The sequence below is a fragment of the Chelonus insularis genome, unplaced genomic scaffold, assembly GCF_013357705.1.
Source record: "Chelonus insularis isolate UGA/USDA-ARS -01 unplaced genomic scaffold, ASM1335770v1 scaffold_303_pilon, whole genome shotgun sequence".
Taxonomy (NCBI): Eukaryota; Metazoa; Arthropoda; class Insecta; order Hymenoptera; family Braconidae; genus Chelonus; species Chelonus insularis.
Window position 1 is genome coordinate 1,067,489 of NW_023276792.1, and position 18,878 is coordinate 1,086,366.

Sequence of the window (18,878 nt, forward strand, 5' to 3'; positions counted from 1 at the left end):
CTATAAAATACTCTATTTTATAAGGATAATTGAAATTTTATTGAAATAACAAGTGTAAATTAATGCAATTGCCTTGTTAAGATTCAATAACTAATTAACTCTTTAATTGCAGACATTATCATAACAAATAGATCTATTCATATTTTTGTAGTAAAATTATCAAAAAATTAATTAAACCAAATTTAATTGAAAAAGGTTTAGATGAAAAAATGTCTAGTTCTTTATGAAATTTAATTATAAAAGGATCAAAGTGATTGAAATATTTTTTGTTAATTAAATTAATAGGGAAAGTGACCAAGACTTATTATTAACACATCATTCTATGTCTTTTTTCAAGGCCTGAAGAATAAAAAGACTCTACGACGAAAGTACATACAATATTCTATACCTCTATAGATGAGGAAGTGCGTTCTTAATGTCTCATACAGTTGTATATACTTTCCCATTTTTTCTTGTTCACTTTCGCATCAATTTTCTATGTTGAATTTTCAATAAATCAATCACAAGAAAAAATTGAACATCCATAAAATCCCGAGAAAAATTTATTTTCCAATAAACCAGGAAAACATTTCACTACTGATTAAATATTAGATATAACTAGTAGTAATTAATAATTGATATTTCATTTTGTTTTATAAATTCCAGATATTGAGTTTATTACTAGCATCAGGGGTGTGTAATGCAGTGTTAATTGGAGATAATAGCGCACACGGGAACTATCCAGAGTATGCTCATTATGAAGGGTTAAGTAACGAGTATGAAGGACATCACATTCTCCCTACTGTATCTGTACCAATTCATTCAGTATCAGCTGCACCCTTTCATGCTGAGCCTCATCACGACATTCATCCTCACCATCATCCAATCGAGCACCACGATCATCATCACGACCATGATTACTACGTAAATATGAAATCTTTTATTTGATTGCAATTATCTTATTATCTTGAGCTATTTTGCTATTCTGTTTAAATAATATAATTTTATATTCATAGAGAAGCATCTTTTTTTCCAAATAATTATCATTAAATATTGATTTAAATAAAATAAAATGATGAATAGAGTGATTAAGTTTGTCAGTAAAAAAGTAATTGATTAATATTGTGCAGTATTATTGGTTTAATAATAAAATGTATTTTTCCCTTGTTCAAGTCTCATCCAAAATACACATTCAATTATGGAGTTCACGATCCTCACACTGGTGACGTAAAAACCCAGCATGAAGTTCGTGATGGTGATGTTGTTCACGGTTCATACAGTGTTAATGAGCCTGATGGTAGTGTTAGGATAGTTGAATACACAGCGGATGATCACAATGGCTTTAATGCTGTAGTGAAAAAGGTTGAACCTTCTTTACATCCTGCACCCATTCACGTTGCCAAATACGTCACAGCTGCACCCGATTATTATGGATATGAATTTGATAAACACCATATTTAGATAATTATTGTTTTATAAAAAAATTATATTTATAATTTATGCATACTCATGTATATTTTTTTAATTGTATTTTGTTTCTTAATGTGTTCATCAACTATTGTATAAGAAAATTTATAAATAAAATGAATGATTGATATTGTAAAAAGAATCGACAATAAAAAACAAAAAAAACAGAAATGAAATTCATAGTTAAATAATTTTTTTATTGTAATTTCAGTAATTAAAATAAATGATAATAAAATGAAATAATTATATTTCAATATATTTTTAGCTGTTAAATATTATTATAATTATAAGTGATCTATTGAAGATTAAATCGAAATACAACTGTAAAATATCTCATGAATAAAATTACCTCATAATTATATAAAGAAAATTTAAAAATTTTAAATTTCTGTAATTGTATTTTATCGGTTAATTAATTAAAAGTAAATTTGACCCATAATAAAAGAGATAAAAATGAAAAACTGTTACTTCACATTTTTTTTATTAAAAAAATTTCTCATTTCTTGTTGTTCAAAAAGACAAATGTCTATGTTTATTATAGATGCTTTTACATAACATTCGTTACGAAAGTCACTCAAAAAGTAACATACATATAATAAACATTGTCACGTACATGATCGTGAGACAGAGGAGTCATAAAAAACAACGTAGATGTATGAATAAATTAATGGTTGATCTAATTGATAGTGATTGATATAAGCGATTATTTAGTTTAATTAACAGCTAATTACAAACTAAGCTTCTCTCCTTAACTTTTACTAGAGAAAAAGGAAGCACTTGCCGGGAAATAAGGTTTAAATAAAGGCAGCAAGTGAGTAATTCATGAAAAGTCATTCAAAGTTAGAAAAAAAAGCTCGAGAAACCGAATGAGAATAAATGAAACTGAGTGCTAAGGAAGAAAAAGTCATTCCATATTCATAACATTATTGTTTAGCACTTAGACTTTGTTAAATGTAGTATAATACTAAGTAGTTTTCACTAACTAGAATCTTCCTCGATGACATGGAACTTATTTTTATTCGTTTATGATCATTTAAGATTATATTGTGTTGTGGTAATGAACCTGCAATAATTTCATCTATCATGAGAGAATTAAAACAGAAGAAATTAAATAACATGAATCTAATTGCATATTTTTTAAGTTTACAAACAATCACTTGTAAACATGAGCATTATCTTAATTAAACATTTCATTTTATATATTCCGTTATTATAAAAAAAATCTGATGAATATTTCATGAATCATGATTTTCATTTACAAAAATATATTTCCAAAATAAATACAATAAATAGATTCCAGTCGTTGAAAAAAAACAAAATTGATATTCGTAGTGTATACATAAAAGTATCATATTCAGTTAAAAATAATTATTTACGGTAAAAGTATTTTGTTATCAACAGTACATTTATTTTGCTGAGAAAAATAGTTAAAACTGTAATAATATTGTTGTTTTTAAAAAGTTGAAAAGAAAATTGGTCATAAATTCTATAAATTGAAAAGAATTTTTAAAAAATGGATTACAGAAAAAAATTTCAACCTAAAAAATGTAAAAAAATTATAGAAATTGCATTGTATTTTTGAACAAATATAAATTTAGATGCAAAAAAATGTTTCTCCCATTTAATTGTTGATAATGAATTAAGCAATTATTCATGCATGAGCGAATAAAATATAAACTTGGCCCAAACAATTACTTTCATTTACATGCATTTACTTTTTCAACTGTTTCATTGATAAGTGAAGGTAATTAAATACTCCAAAAAGGTCTATTGTATTTTGGAAAAACATTAAATCCAGGTCACGTCCTTGCAATTTTGAAATACTTAATGTTCTAGACACTGATAGTCACTCTACTGTGACCAATTTTTCTGACTATAAATTTTGCCTGAATTCAGATGTCAATTATTAGTCATTATCTAGACTCTTAATAGCTAACAGTAGTCAACATGTTGAAGGTACAGATAAATAAATTCAAAATTTTTAAACCATTACTTTACTTTAATAATAAAATATTTATGTAATAAAGTTTTTAAAAGTATTGTAAATTGCTGTATTAATGAAATTTTAATTTATTCTAGTTTGTAACTATCTTTACAATTTTACTTGCTGGTAGTCAAGCTGTACCAGTTGAAGATTATGATAATATCTACGATGAAAGTATTTATGAGAACCATGAACCTGCAGTTTATCATCCAATTAATTACCCCGGTTTGTACTCAGGATATGGATACGGTTACCCACACTATGATTACTACGTAAGTTTTATTTATTTATTTTTTTTTTTTTTCATTTAATAACTTCAACAAGATTATCAAGTTCTCTAGCTTATTCTTGAACAATATTATGAGAATTATAAGCTCAAGAACTTCTTAAAAACGAATTTTCGTTTCAATTAATTTAGTTAGTGATGTGATGAATAATAATCTATGAATTACTAACAAAGGATTTAATTATTTTCTCCTTTAAGAAATACCCTCAATACGCGTTTAATTATGGAGTGAATGATCCCCACACCGGAGATGTAAAATCTCAACAGGAAGTACGTGATGGAGACGTAGTCAAAGGATCTTATACTATAAACGAACCTGATGGAACTATTCGAGTAGTTGAATACACTGCCGACGACCATAGTGGATTCAATGCAGTTGTCAAGAAGATTGGACATGCAATTCATCCGGTTCCTACTTCCAAATATGAAACTATACCCATTGCACATGTTGGTCATCATAACTATGACTATCATTACTAATTATTAGTTCTATCAAATATTCAATTTAATTTATAAATATATAGATATACTCTAAATGTTAAAAATTATTCAATGCAAAATTTTAATATTTTATAAAATTAATAAATGTAATAAGAATATATTTTGTTTTCGTATTTACCAAAAAATGTACATAAAGTAGATATTGTTGTTGAATATATACTCACCAATCACAAGTGTAACTGATGAATAATAAAATTTAAAACCAATTTCTTTATGAATTTTTTGAAAAATCATTAAATCAAATAAATTAATTAATTAATCAATTCATTTGAAATTATTCTTATTTGAATGGATTGAAAAAAATGAATCAATGATATTATCTAATAACTTCATTGAGAAATAATTATGAATATAAAAGTCATCAAACTAATTGATGATATAACTTTTACGACTGTTTACAGTTAGATAAAAACACGTGATAGCTTGGAATCTGATAAAACAATGTCTACAACAAGATCTAAATCTTAATCAAATTATCAATAAGCTATTGATTCTAAGTATCTAATTAATCTATCATTCAATAAATTTGTTTGTCAATAATACTATTCTCCGTCAATTTTTCCCGAGATCTTAATCAATGAAGCAGCGCGAGATTAAAATCTTGCTTCACTGGAGAAACCGTTTTTTTCTTAAATAACTTCTGTGTAACAGATGAACTTAAAAAAGCCTAATGATTATAACTGAACCATTAATATAAAAAAAATTGTGTCACTATTAGTCAGTAATAAGTTAGAATAAATATGACCTAATTTGAATGGATAAATGAATCATGTGTAAAAAGATGTTATAACTGTTCTAATTTACTGGATTCTTGATTACTACCTATTTAAGTGAGTCACACTAATCGACATTCTATTGATCATCACCTTGGAACCACCCATCGGGCGTAACGAGATCCTTTGCGCTAGTTCACGTCAAACCCATTAGAATTTCTTGTCATCATAGAACTTTGTATTTCTTTCTGAATTTTTTTTTGTCTTCACCTTACTTTTTTTGCTTGTTGGTGCTTAATTCTAGCATTCTCTCACCTATCTACCTTATAATTGGCCTTAATGTTGGAAGACTTTCGCCTACATTCGGTAACTAACTCCAAGTATTCGACGGTTGTGAAAAAAATAAAATGAGATTACAAATAAACGAGACCTTGAATTACACAATTGAATGAGTACTACTTACGATTAGATGGGGAGTCAAACAACGTGTACTGTAACACTGTTATTCTGATTCTTGTTTCGACTATAAAAGACTCACGCACCAACTGCAAAAGTATCAGTTGTTCATTTTTACACTTCTCAGACACATCTCAAGTTTTAAATACTTTTTTAAAATGTTTATGGTAAATTATAATTATTTAATTATTGTTTTATATAAATTAAAATTAACAACGCATATTTTAAATTGTCTACGAAAATGTGGTAGCTATTTTCAGATTAATTTTAAAAAAAGAAAAAAATTTTCTTGCAGATTTTAGTAGTTGTAGCTTTAGCAGTTGCTACAGAAGCCACTTATATTGATCATGGTGAACATTTGAACTCTCATCTTGGATACGGATCTCTCTATGACCATGGTGGTATCTCTCACGGAGCATTTGTTGCTCCAGCTATCCCCAAAGTCGCATATGGTCTCTATCCCCACAGTTATGAGAGTTACGGAACTTATGGATATGGTCTAGATCATCATGATTCTTATGTAAGTTGTTTAAATGTATTACTAAAAAGTTTTCTTTGACTTCACAATATCTCCATAACAATAAAAAAATTTATTCCATCTTTCAAACTTGCCAAGAAAAAAAAACTTGAAGAATCTATCACCCAAGGGTCTTGACAAAACGATTCATCAACTTCAATTTGTCTTTCTTTTTAGGCACCAGCTAAATACTCATACAATTATGGAGTCAACGACCCCCATACTGGAGATGTTAAAAGCCATCAAGAAGTACGAGAAGGTGATGTAGTTAAAGGATCTTACAGCCTTAATGAACCTGACGGCACAATCAGAGTCGTTGAATACACAGCCGACCCAAAAAATGGCTTCAATGCAGTCGTCAAAAAAATTGGCCACGCTATTCACCCTGAACCTGTTCCTGTAGTTAAATATGTTGCGCCACATGTCTACCCGACACATCATGGACATGAATATATTAAATACTAGTTCTAATACCTGACATATTGCGTATAATACTCTACTTATGTCAATGACCGAATAAAATAATTGGATAATTATAATTAATGATTCTTGTTTTTCGATTTAATATTTTTTAATAAGCTCACAAAACTGGTGATTATATTAAAAATTATGAATAGCCTTTGAATTAACAAAAAAAAGTATTCACTTACCGTTGATTCGTTAAATAACTTGTGGGCGATAATTCTAGTACTTTCAAACATATCTTTCCCTGGACCTGACGCAAAGCACATCTCGTTTTTCCCAGGACATGTGTATTGAGCTGAACATTCGTTGCCGGAAAATTCGCATTTAGGTCCACGAGTGTTGGGAGAAACATCACCAAGGTTACTAGAGGCAAACGCAGCTACAAATTCACCCTAATGAAAAGATACAATAAAGAATATTATATTTAGAACACTAGGCAGATGTCTCTTAAAATTGAAGCAAGTTAATTCTTTTCACTGAATGTGAACGTTAATAATAATCATCAATAAAAGGATTTATTAAAAATATCAAGATTTGATCACATCAAAATGATCGTTAAAATTCTACTATTACATATAAGAATTATTTGCTTCAATTCATTATTACATTCTATTTTATAAAGAGCTTATTTTTTTCTCTTATTTACCTGACCTACTAATGCATCTTTATTCATCATTTTTTCGAATAATACTGCAGCGTACCCAACATTATCACTAGACACGAGTTTATTTGTATTGTTCATACTTGTAGGATGTACAGCAAACCAATTAATAATACCTAAAGGTCGACCGTCTGCAGCAATAAATTGTAATTGGGTCATATTTTTGTCAACATCATATTTATATCTAAAATTTGTAAAAATATAATTGTGAAATATAGTATATATATATATATATTAAAATTGACTAGATTTTAATGTTGATTTGTTTGATGTAATTACTTGTTTCTTTCAGATTGAGGATTATTTAAATATGCCATTGGACTTCGATTTATGTTAGCATCTAAAACTTCCCCATGATCGATAAAAAGTTTTCCAGGCACAATTGAATCGTGAGCTCGTTCTATACTCTAAATAAAAAATAAAAAAGAAATATTTTGCATCATTGAATTGAATAGAAATTATTAAAATAAAAGAAATATAGAAGAGTCACTCAATATTATTGAGTCAATTGTATTTTTTTTAAACTTTTTAATAGAAATTTCGAACTTTACCAGTAATAACGTTATTATTATAAATTATATTACCGTCGTGATTCCATTGATTAGAGCTGTAAAACTTTGTTTGATGAACCCAAAAGTTGTGAGATCAAAGAGCATATATAAATTATATCCTCCAGGGCTCGAGTGAGTATGTGTTGCGCTTATCATGACATTTTCTTCAGTATATAAATTTCCAAATTTATCTCGAAGCCTACGAATTACCTACAAAAACATTTAAAGAGATATACATCAAATACGAATTTTATATTAATGTTAATTAATTCAATATTTTTAATTAACTTACAGCAGCACGAACATCATGACCGATCATTGCACTTTCTACACTGACAAAAACGAATCTTTCATTGCCATCATCAATAATGAAACTTCTTGCATAAGTACGTAGATGAAGACCCTCTCCTTTTTGATCAATTTTTGCATATCCCATCTAAAAAAAAGAAAAATATTTGTATTAAGCGAAAACATTATTTAACAATAACTCTATTATTAGACAATATTGTTTTTATAAATTCTATGACTCGAACGTAATTATTGTATACTTACAAAGACAATTTCTGCAACCGGCCCAGTAACATCCGCTCGTCCTACTCCAATATTGTAAGATGCCAAAGTCATTTGAGAGGTAATTGAAATAAAAAATAAAAGAAAAAAGAGGGCACGAAGCCCAATGGTATAACAATATGAATCCATTCACTCCTCAGTACGTATTCTGTAATAAATGATAATATATTGTTCAGTATTGAGTAAATTAGCTTTAAAATCAATTAACTCTAGAAACGGTAATTATAATACAAAAAGTATATCTTTTTGTATTCAGTTGCTACGCATAACTGACTTATTAATCTGTTTATATTTATCTGTATTATTTGAAACGATTGTATTAATCTACTTCATCTGAGATGTAGCCAGGAGTTAATTAAGATAACAGTAAGAATAATTAAAATTAATATAGAGATATTAAATGATAATAAAATTATTCATTATTATGCAACTGAAAGCTCTCTTATTAAATAATCTTTTGAATGATGTTGAAATTAAAAGAGAAAAAAGAATTTGCAAAAATTATCACTTTTTAATGTCGTAATGTAATCTTTAAGATTTCTACTTTCACTTTTAATTTAATAAATAACAACACTTTTTATTAAAATAATTAATACATAAACAAATTGTAAACCGTTAAATGTCGCTTTTTAATACAATTATAACAAAGTGACAATTTAAATAGTTTTAACAACTTCTATAACTATGAACATAACAGAAAATATCTCTGAGTGACTATTATTAATGAATTTTAAGTGAAATCACGAAATAAATTTTAGTTAGAAAGCATTGTTTTCCGCTTCAGTAGTTTCAAACGTGTTTCATTCATAGCTCTATATACTTGCACTAATATTTTCACCTGTTGATATCAGCAGATTCTATCGTCACACCTGTTACTTGAACCAGAATCTAAAAGATATAAAATATCTTCTACTAATAAAAAAATAAAAGAACGGATGAAAAATCTTATCTCAAAAATGGACGCATAGCATAATATAGCTGCTGACTAATATCATTTAGAGTCATATTTATCACAACGAGAGAATAAAGACTCAAGAACAAAGGCACGAATAATAATTGAATTACTTATCACTAGTGTCTTTTATTCAATCGACAGATTATATAGCTTCAAAAAAAAAAACTTGAATACTAAAATAATAACTTAATTATCTGTATTTCACTTGAACTGATAATGAACATTATTTTCAAGAGAAAACCAAAAATGATGTAGATTGAACAGATGAAAAAGATAAACTGGATAGTTCTCGTAAAGGTTCTTCTCCCTCTCTTCACACTGAATGCTTACTTTTCTTCTTCTCTTTTTTCTCTTTCTGCATCTGCAAGCGTTTCAATTCCTCAATGATGCTGATGATACACGTGGTCAACTCTCTCTCTACTCAAGTTAACTATACATAAAGTTTGAGCTAAACTAAAGATAAGGAACTAAGTTGCCAGTGGACACGTACGCCCTTCACTTGCTAGTCATGTTCCATTCGCCAATATATTCAGGGTCACTCACATCTTTTCGCTAAACCGGAAGACCATGGAAGAGCGTATCCTGACTTCAGATCTATTCATTGATGTTGATTATCATGAATTGTAATTCAACTACACAATTAATTGTTGGTGGTATTAAAATTTGCAATGTTATATCTTCTTTGTTGATATCATATGTGATTTTAAATGTAATAAAATAGTGACTTATGTTTTCCTTGACTTAAATGCATGCTCTCATTGCTGTGATAGGCAATTTCGTAATTCACATTCCATGTAGTAGTTGCGAATTTCGAAAACCTAGAGGGAATCCACTTAATCCAATTTTTTTTTCTTTTTCGTATCCGTAATTTGATTCATTAATGTTATAGACAGAAAATTCATTTTGTAGTTTCACATTTTGCTTCATCCTCTTCCTTTTCTGAACTTAAATCTTCAGTAATAGCTGAATCACTGCAATTATTGAACATTTTTTTATATTCTCTTTTTTTTTTATTGAACTTTATAATTTTTAAATAATGAATAATCGATTTTTAAGTATCTTGTTTGAAGAAAAATTGAAAAAACTATTAGAAGTTCTTGAAGAGTTGTTCATAAGCCACTGATGTCACTTTCAATTGCTGCGAACTAGCGGTTCTTTAATGTCTGTTGGAGAAAGTAAGAGAGGAAGAGAGACCTTGCATAACATTATAACCATCATTTTGCTAAGTTACTAAAGTAAAACAACTATAAAGTAGATCGCACATTCAGTGATTTCGAAATTCATGGGAATTCATTCACAGAATTGGTTTCAATTCATAATTAAAAGCATTTTTGACAAGAATGCGTAAAACAGGTTATTGAAAAAAAATATGCTTGATTGGCATAAATAAAATGTTTGACAATGCGTTCAATGAGTCGTTCACCTGAAATTATTTTGTCGACAAGTTCTAAAACTTCTCATTTTCAATCATATTAATAACTGCTGACGATCCTAAATTAATAATACTTGAGCAATTTAAAGTTGGAAATTACTTGCATACAAAATTCATTACTTTGTATTTAGCAGTAGAAGCATTAACAAGTGCTGTTAATAATTTTCCATTGTATCCATTTTTATTAAATATTTACTTAACTAGTTATTTTAATTGATCTCAAAATCATTTTCAATTTAACTGTCGCCTATTGTTTATTGTAGTTACTACGATTTTTGACAAAACGAATACATAATACAAATAAAATGAAGAATGCTAAGAATTCTGAAACTCCGGTGGACAATAATGACAGTGAATCCGTTTACATTCCGATGAAAAAGAAATTTAATAAAATTTTTTCTATTTTAGAACGAAAAAAACTTTTTTATGAGATTTGTGCTATTTTTGGTGTTATTGCAATCATTTTCTTACTCTGGTGTTTGGGTTGTGGTGATTATATATTTTACACTGAATGTATGTATTTTAATTTTTTTTTTTACTAACTATTTATAAATTTTAAACATTTTCTTTCAATATTTTACGACCACATTGTTTGTACAATATTTTTTAAAAAACGAATAAATGTGAATTTTTTCAAAGTTTATTTAATTTTAAAAAGTAATAAAACTCTTCTATTTTTCTTAAACATTCTGTAGTAAAAGAGATAAACTTGGATTATATTTAATAACATTAAAAAAAAAAATTGAATTACAATACTTCACTGAAAAAAGTAATTCAGTAATTACTCAAGATCATGTTTTTTTCAGATTCTAATATAAAAAAAACACCAGCTGAAGCAAAGTTTCTAGACACTTCCAAAGAACTACCAACACTAATGAGCTACGAAACTAACATGGATACAAAATGGGAAAGATTTAAACAAGAATATTATGACGGTTTGTTAGATGATTCAAAGTATCGTTTAAAACGTGATGAATCGAGAGTTCTTGAGACGATTAATGAGGTCGACCCAACAATAGCAAATCACGAACGAATAACAAAACAAAGAATAGAAGTTGATACAGAAATAAATAATTGTAAAGCACGTTGGAAATATTGTACAAATATTATAAATTCGTTAAATTCACAAGCCAAAACTGCCAGTGATGCAATTGAAAGTTTAAAACAAACGATCGAAACAATGAAACCTAACTCAGAAAATCCGTCGATTGAAGAATTATATGAATGTTTGGTATGCGAGAGCGCAAGAAAAAGTGACATTAAGAAGATGGATGATAGAGGGTCCGGTGGTTCTCGCCCTTACAAAAATTCTAAAGGATCAAGAAATCAAAATGTAAATCATGTAGTCAATGTATTTACAAATGATAAACCTATTGAAGGTATTTCTAAAGTAGAATTACCTACGTCTAATGGAAATATTCAGAGGGCAGTATTGATATCCAAGTCTAATACAAGTAAGATTCAAGATGGTGCAAAAATAACTCAAGTTATCAAAAATAGAACTGTTATAGAAAGATCAGAAGATTCAGATGAGCCAGTTAAGTTTTATATTCCTTTTATACAACATCAAGGGAACAATAAAAAAAATAATCATAATCCAAATGATTATTCAAATAGAATGACCGTTAGAGATACTACTTCTTATAATGATCAAAAACGTAATGAATTGATGAGAAATAATTTTAATGCAAACAATCCTCCATTCTATCAACAAAAAATCAAGTCAAACTCTAAAATATTCAATGAAGCACAAATGTCACAGCCAGAACCAAGTAATCCATCAAATCCAGCGATAATACCAACAGCGGAAAACACACAATCTAGCCAGCAACTTCGATTGACTCCTGTGGTACCATTGATACCTTATCCTCTTTGTTATTACGGTGCAGTGGCTCCAGCTCAAGTTCCTATGAAACCTGAACAATTTCTATTTCCTACTGAGACTGGAAACTATTATTTACCACCTGCTACAGGATTTACTAATCCCATAGCTCCAAGTCCCTTTGGAAATACAGATTTAAATCAACGACCATTAACTGGTCCTTTTCAACCATCTGCATATTCATCAGGTTATCCTGTTGTACCTCCTCAAGTTCCTAACAATTATTTTGGTGAGCAGAGAGTAGGACCAACAGGTCCTGGCAATCTATTTCCTGGATATGGATATCCTAGATCTCATTCACCTCCTCTGTATCCTTGTCCTTATGTAACTATGCCAACTTTTCAATTTCCTTTAGTCCCTGGTGTATCCGATCTACAGCGTATGGAAGACTCACCTATGGGTTTTCGAAATAGTCTCGGACAACCGCTGGAACAGCCTTCCTTTAGAGGAAGTACTTGGAGAGAAAGTAGTAACAGCTCAGCACAAAGTAATATATATATATATTTTTTTTAAATAAAAAAACTTGATAATTTAAACTAAAATTAAAATGAATATTTTTTGTATGTAGATTCGCAATTAGAGTGTAAACCGAACTATTTTAAATGCCTTGATAACAGCCTTTGTATTCCAATATTTCAACGTTGTGACGGTAATGTTGATTGTCCTGACGTCAGTGATGAAAATTCCTGCTCATGCAAAGATCGGATTACTAGAGATAAACTTTGTGACGGATATTTTGATTGTCCTAAAGGTGAAGATGAACTTGGTTGTTTCGGTGAGTATTTTGATTTCATATCAATCGGAAATTATTTTTAATTAAGCAAGTAAAGAAGAAACCTAGATTTATAGGTGGCGTTAGCAAACAGTATATACTTTAAAGTATGATGTTCCCATTTTTATCGACATTTTTTAGGCGTGAATTTTTTAAATTGTAAAATCAATACTTTCTTAAAACAAGAATTATTTTAATCAATTTTATAAATTTACCTTTTTCAGGATGTGGTAACGACTCTTTTAGTTGTCAAGACTGGACAAAAAAGAATCCCCATGGCAGTTGCGTTCAATTATCTGAAAGATGTGACGGTGTACAGCATTGTCCAAATTCAAAAGATGAAACTGATTGTAGTATACTTACTCAATCTTTTATTGAAAACCAAGACGTAAGAATCTTTTCTTTCATTATTATTTTATCTTTCATATTCTAACTGATAAGAAATCATTATCTAACTGATTTAGCTATTTACTATTGGATATTCTTCTGGTTATCTCTTCAAAAATTGGCGTGGAAAATGGTATCCAGTATGTTCTCCAACAATGGCATGGGCTATTGAATCTTGTGCATCAGAAGTAGGAACTTCTAGTAAGCGAACACCAATAGTAACTGTCGAGTCTATCGTTCGAGGTCATACTCAAGATTCCTACTTGACTATGAAACCATCAGGGCAAATAGAAATCGTTCCAGAATGTTCTGATAAAGTTGTATTTGTCAAATGTCCTCCAATTCCATGTGGAACTCGAGTTCTTGTTAAAGAAGGATCTTTCAGACCATACGGAGTATATGAAGATACTTTAGTGGCTTCTCAGCAAACTGAAAATGTTACACTTAATACAACGTTAAGTAACTCTAGCAATATCACAGATGTGATTCACCATAAAAATGTTGATGGGCGAAGTATGGATTCACGTATTGTAGGAGGTCGTGCAAGTCAACCACAAGCTTGGCCTTTCTTGGTAGCAATTTATAGAGATGGATATTTCAAATGCGGTGGAGTTATTGTTAATGAACAATGGATTTCAACCGCAGCACACTGTGTAGAAGGGTAATAAAATTAGTGTTGTTATTCAAGAATCTTTTAAATTTGATAAATTAAAAAAATCTTAATACATTGTATACAAAGAAGTACAAAGACCTTCTGAATTGATTATTTACCAAAGAAATTATTTCAGGCATCAAAACCATTATTACCAGGTTTTCGCAGGTTTACTTCGACGATTCTCATTTTCACCGATGGCTCAAATTCGTCAAGCAAAGTCTATCATACCTCATCATGAATACAAAGAATATAATATGCTCAATGACTTAGCATTAATCCAATTAGATGAAGGTCTAAGATTTAACCGTTGGATCCGCGCGGCTTGTCTTCCACAACCTCAATGGGGAAATCAACCAACTGCTGGAGACAAATGTACCGCCATTGGTTGGGGAGCAACTCATGAGCATGGACCTGATCGTTAGTTTTTTTTAAAATTAAAAAACATTAAATACAGCTATAAAAACCATTTATAGACCATAAATATAACTTTTTTATCAACTCACTCTTTAATGATTATAGCTGATCATCTGAGAGATGTCGAAGTACCTGTGTTAGCGCAATGTAAACGTCCTACTGATCATTATGAAGGTGTAGTGTGTGCTGGATTGCCAGATGGTGGCAAAGATGCTTGCCAAGGAGATAGTGGTGGTCCCCTCATGTGCAAAGTTCAGAAAACTGACACTCAGTGGTATGTAGCAGGAATTGTAAGTCATGGAATAGGCTGTGCACTTCCCAATGAACCAGGAGCTTACACTCGAGTTAGCCATTATTTTCATTGGATTAATGAAACTATCCGTAAGCATTTTTGCTAATTAAAGATAATAGTAAACCTGAAAAAAATGTTCAAAATAATTTCGAATGATCAATAAGAAATACCTTTCATTATAAATTAATTTCTCCTTGAAAAATCTTTAACATAGTTTTTTTCTAACTAAAGATCGAGATCATCCTCCTTTGGGATCAGAAACTTTATCAGATTGCCCAGGCTTTAAATGTTCGGGGCATCAAGGAAAATGTCTTCCTCTCTCTCGACGATGTGACAAGAATGTAGACTGTTTAGATGCTGAAGATGAACTTAATTGTGAAAATGTACAACAACCAACTCCAATATTCTTCAGAGGATCATCTAATGAACCAGCTTATGAACATCCAGAAATTAATGATAACGTTCAAAATCAAATGAATGACCCACAATCTGCTCATGGATCTGAGAATGACGATGTCATGAAGATTGATGTAGTAGAATCAATGACGTCAAGATTCATTGAAGCAACCACTGAAATGACTGAACTAACTGAAGCGGTTACTGAACACTCGGAAATATCAGTAACATCTCAAGTCATTGATACGACTCAATCATACCCTGACAGTCTCGATGAGCCATTACAATTCATTTGCTCTCGGTATGAAACTTGAAAATAATCCTAGAAAAAATTATTCAAGAGAAATATGAATAGAATAATAAAGAAAAAGTGTTACATCTCTTTCTTTTTCTTAGATTAACACAAGCTATTCCGATAACTGGAAGGTGTAATAAAGTCATAGAGTGTGAAGATGGAACAGATGAAGCGGAATGTAGTTGCAAAGATTTTCTAGTTAAATTACATCCTTCATCAATTTGTGACGGAAGAATTGACTGTGCTGATGAGAGTGATGAAACCAATTGCAGTAAATATTTCTTCTAGATTTCATGTTTACCTCAATTTTTTTTTGTTTGATTCATTTGATTTATTCAGTTGATTATTATTTTATTGATACATTCACATTCTGTTCATTCATTATATAGACTTCTGTGAAGAGAATCAATTCACTTGTACCCGAAGCGGAACTTGCATTCCTCAGAGTAAAAGATGTGATAAAATTAATGATTGTCCATTGAACGAAGATGAATTAGACTGCTGTAAGTATTGCAGTATAACATTAAATGATTATAATTATTAATTAATATATAAATTCATCTAACAGATGCTTTAACTGATAGTACTTATATCGGAACTGACTTTAATGGATATTCTACTTTGAAATATAAAGGAATAGTTACAAATTTAACAAATCAAGAATGGAGACCAGTTTGTTATGATATTCATAATACTGAGCTCAAAAATAAAAATTATTTAGACAGCTTTTGTCAACATTTGGGATTCAGGTAAAAACACTAAACCATAAAGAAACTCAAGTCATTATTGTATGTAATAATTATTTTTGGAATATTTTAGAGAGCATAAAGCATTTAATTTACGTCAAATAAAACATTCACCTCTAAAAGTCGAGTCTAAACTTCGTTATGCTGATGATTTTGTTGACGAATTAGCATTACAAATCACTAATTCAGAAACAAATAAAGAAGAATTATGTTACGGATTAAATATCCAATGTGAACTGGTTTTCAATCATAGTGTTGAAACTTTTGCTATTAAAGATGCAATTTCTCAAAATCAAACTTATTTATGGCCTTGGGAAGCAGCAATCTTCGTAGATGGTCATTATCATTGTCCAGCAATTCTTTTGAACTACGATTGGGCACTATCCAGTTCAAGATGTACAAGAAATATTGATTTAAGGAAAAATTATACGATTGTTTTGGTTGGCTTATCTTTAACTTATAAATATGTAGACGGACCTGATCAACATATAACTCAAGTACAGAATATTCAGAACTTGGCCCAATTGGAACTTTCAATGTTACGGATTGGATTGAAACAAATTTCTAGATATGTTCAACCAATATTTTTCGACAGAAAGTAAGTTTTCTTTTGAATTGAATAATTCATTGATAAAAACTTCTTTCAATTTGTTTTTTTAGATTTTACCCGGCGACATCTGATGATGAATGTGTAGCAATTGGTACCGATACAAAATTAAACACTAAAATGACATTTCTTCAGACAGTTCTTAACGACTGTCCCCCTTGTCATCGATGTTTTAAAAACAAAATCATAGAAGAATGTCCGGTAAATAAAATTTAAAAAAATTGAGTTATAAAGAAATTGTTTTCAATGAAATCATTTAAAGAATGAATATTACGGAACGTTACTCGAATATTTCAGAAAAATGAAACTACCGAGGATTGGAGCGGTACTGTTACATGTCGAGGGCCTAATGGATGGTATCCTGCTGCGATTTTCCATGAAAAAGATATTTTCTGTGAATACCATACTGTTCAATCTTTAACGAGTATTGATTATATGTATGCCCACCTGATGGAATCTACAGGTAGGTTAATTGAAAAATAACAACTTAATATGTACCACCAGCTAATTTGATATACCTGAATGATAAATTATTTTAAAAATTTGTTTTATAAAACAGAAGGATCTTCATACATACCAGTTGATCCTCCATTCTGTGATGGGAAACGATGCTCACTAGGCAATTGTGTAACTTGGGATAGAGTTTGTGATGGAATTCAAGACTGCCGAGATGGTAGTGATGAAAGTATTACGATCTGTAATGAAAAACAAGGTACTTGTGAATACTTTGATAACGTTTCATGCAGAATACTTTTTCATTTTTTTTTTTAACAATATTTTATCGACCTTAATAAAATAAAAAATTAAATAATAAATATCTTTAAGAATTAATTAACTATAATTAATTGCAGGATGTGGAGTGTCAGAAATGCAATGCAAAAATGGCATGTGTATACCAAAAGAAAAATATTGTAATAAACATGCTGATTGTCCTGACGGATCTGATGAACCAGCTGAATGTAATTGTGCTGCATACTTAGAATTAGCTCATCCTAAACGTCTTTGTGATAACATTCGTGACTGTTATGATAAATCTGATGAAAATCCTGATATGTGTCTCTGCCAAGACATCAGCTTCAAGTGTTCAAACAGGTTTAAATTCTAATAAAACTTTAAAGAATATTATTTTTCTTTTATAGCATTTTAATTATATTATTCATTTATAATCTATAAATTTTTTTTTAAGTACCAACTTATATGGCGATATTTTCTGCATATCATACGAATTTGTTTGCGACGGTGAAAAAGATTGTCCTAACGGCGAGGACGAGATAGATTGTAGAACTGTAAGAGGAACTCTAAAAGATCCGTAAGCATATCAACTATGCATACTTAATTACATAAATTTATATTGAATATTTTAATGATAATCACTTCAATCTATTTTACAGTCAAGGCACAGGTGAAGTTCTTCGTCGTTCTTACGGTGTGTGGCATTCAGAATGTTTCTCGGCACCCATTGAAACTGATTCTGAAGCCAATGATCTCTGTAAATCTATGGGCTATTCAAACGGTACTATATTAAATTCTCTGAAATCTAATGAATATGGTCCGGGCACCGAACTTCATAGAGAGAATTTTTATATAGTTGTATTTAATGAGCACATGTATATGGGTCTCAGAGACAATAAACCTCTTGTAAACATTGTTCCTCGTTCGGAAAATTGCCACAGGGCTTTTGTTCAATGTTTATGAAAATTATAAAGCATATAAACATAATCCAAATCATTAATTAAGTAATTAATTAAAAATTATCAATGACGATTGTTAGGTGTTTTTATAGCAGTAAATCAATGATTTTATATGTAGGTTTTTTTTTTACTAATTTCGTTAAATCTAATCTATTTTGATAGACATGAATTTATCTTTTTTATACTGATAATTATAAAATACCT

General features: G+C 29.7%; 5 protein-coding genes across 11 annotated transcripts in view; 4 read left to right on the forward strand and 1 right to left on the reverse strand.

The window, feature by feature from the left end:
* The window catches only part of LOC118073481 (cuticle protein 19-like), a 1,665-nt gene extending 128 nt beyond the window's left edge, over positions 1-1,537 (forward strand). Inside the window, exons 2-3 of the mRNA XM_035094005.1 lie at positions 646-903; positions 1,153-1,537. Coding sequence (XP_034949896.1) covers positions 646-903; positions 1,153-1,440 — 546 coding nt within the window. The 3' untranslated portion in view covers positions 1,441-1,537. The remainder of the gene's footprint in view (positions 1-645; positions 904-1,152) is intronic.
* CDase (neutral ceramidase) overlaps positions 1-13,471 on the reverse strand; it is a 26,614-nt gene extending 13,143 nt beyond the window's left edge. Inside the window, exons 1-7 of one of the 5 annotated variants that reach the window (XM_035093997.1) lie at positions 13,407-13,471; positions 8,133-8,298; positions 7,873-8,016; positions 7,614-7,790; positions 7,309-7,436; positions 7,015-7,213; positions 6,554-6,760 (exon numbers count right to left, since the gene is read on the reverse strand). In XM_035093997.1, coding sequence (XP_034949888.1) covers positions 6,554-6,760; positions 7,015-7,213; positions 7,309-7,436; positions 7,614-7,790; positions 7,873-8,016; positions 8,133-8,279 — 1,002 coding nt within the window. In that variant the 5' untranslated portion in view covers positions 8,280-8,298; positions 13,407-13,471. Of the gene's footprint in view, positions 1-6,553; positions 6,761-7,014; positions 7,214-7,308; positions 7,437-7,613; positions 7,791-7,872; positions 8,017-8,132; positions 8,299-8,988; positions 9,375-9,435; positions 9,611-9,648; positions 10,267-11,288; positions 11,435-13,406 lie in introns of those variants that run through there. The other 4 variants (XM_035093993.1, XM_035093995.1, XM_035093994.1 and 1 more) reach the window with 4 other exon arrangements.
* On the forward strand, positions 3,364-4,265 carry LOC118073483 (cuticle protein 19-like). Its single transcript, XM_035094008.1, has 3 exons — positions 3,364-3,402; positions 3,526-3,702; positions 3,915-4,265. The coding sequence occupies exons 1-3, from the start codon at positions 3,394-3,396 to the stop codon at positions 4,194-4,196; spliced, it is 468 nt and encodes a 155-aa protein (XP_034949899.1). The 5' UTR covers positions 3,364-3,393; the 3' UTR covers positions 4,197-4,265.
* Positions 5,464-6,446, forward strand: LOC118073482 (cuticle protein 19-like). Of its 2 annotated transcripts, none has more exons than XM_035094007.1 (3): positions 5,464-5,553; positions 5,682-5,906; positions 6,081-6,446. In XM_035094007.1, the coding sequence occupies exons 1-3, from the start codon at positions 5,545-5,547 to the stop codon at positions 6,366-6,368; spliced, it is 522 nt and encodes a 173-aa protein (XP_034949898.1). In that variant the 5' UTR covers positions 5,464-5,544; the 3' UTR covers positions 6,369-6,446. The 2 variants fall into 2 exon arrangements, with proteins under 2 accessions (XP_034949898.1, XP_034949897.1); XM_035094006.1 differs by having other exon boundaries at positions 5,506-5,553; positions 5,664-5,906.
* On the forward strand, positions 10,651-18,844 carry ndl (serine protease nudel). 2 transcript variants are annotated; one of them, XM_035093984.1, is made up of 18 exons: positions 10,651-11,050; positions 11,344-12,906; positions 12,988-13,194; positions 13,416-13,579; positions 13,656-14,239; positions 14,367-14,650; positions 14,753-15,028; positions 15,171-15,636; positions 15,732-15,901; positions 16,020-16,133; positions 16,199-16,379; positions 16,450-16,974; positions 17,037-17,184; positions 17,281-17,446; positions 17,543-17,695; positions 17,835-18,075; positions 18,170-18,292; positions 18,375-18,844. In XM_035093984.1, the coding sequence occupies exons 1-18, from the start codon at positions 10,843-10,845 to the stop codon at positions 18,676-18,678; spliced, it is 5,877 nt and encodes a 1,958-aa protein (XP_034949875.1). In that variant the 5' UTR covers positions 10,651-10,842; the 3' UTR covers positions 18,679-18,844. The 2 variants fall into 2 exon arrangements, with proteins under 2 accessions (XP_034949875.1, XP_034949876.1); XM_035093985.1 differs by having other exon boundaries at positions 10,651-11,026.
* The last annotated feature ends 34 nt before the right edge of the window (positions 18,845-18,878 follow it).

Coding starts and splice junctions, on each gene's coding strand:
- ndl (XM_035093984.1), top strand. CDS start 10,843: ATGAAGAATGCTAAGAATTCTGAAACTCCGGTGGACAATAATGACAGT. Junction 16,380..16,449: donor TGTCAACATTTGGGATTCAG/GTAAAAACACTA, acceptor GGAATATTTTAG/AGAGCATAAAGCATTTAATT. Junction 16,975..17,036: donor CCAATATTTTTCGACAGAAA/GTAAGTTTTCTT, acceptor TTGTTTTTTTAG/ATTTTACCCGGCGACATCTG.
- LOC118073483 (XM_035094008.1), top strand. Junction 3,703..3,914: donor ACCCACACTATGATTACTAC/GTAAGTTTTATT, acceptor TTCTCCTTTAAG/AAATACCCTCAATACGCGTT.
- LOC118073482 (XM_035094006.1), top strand. Junction 5,907..6,080: donor TAGATCATCATGATTCTTAT/GTAAGTTGTTTA, acceptor CTTTCTTTTTAG/GCACCAGCTAAATACTCATA.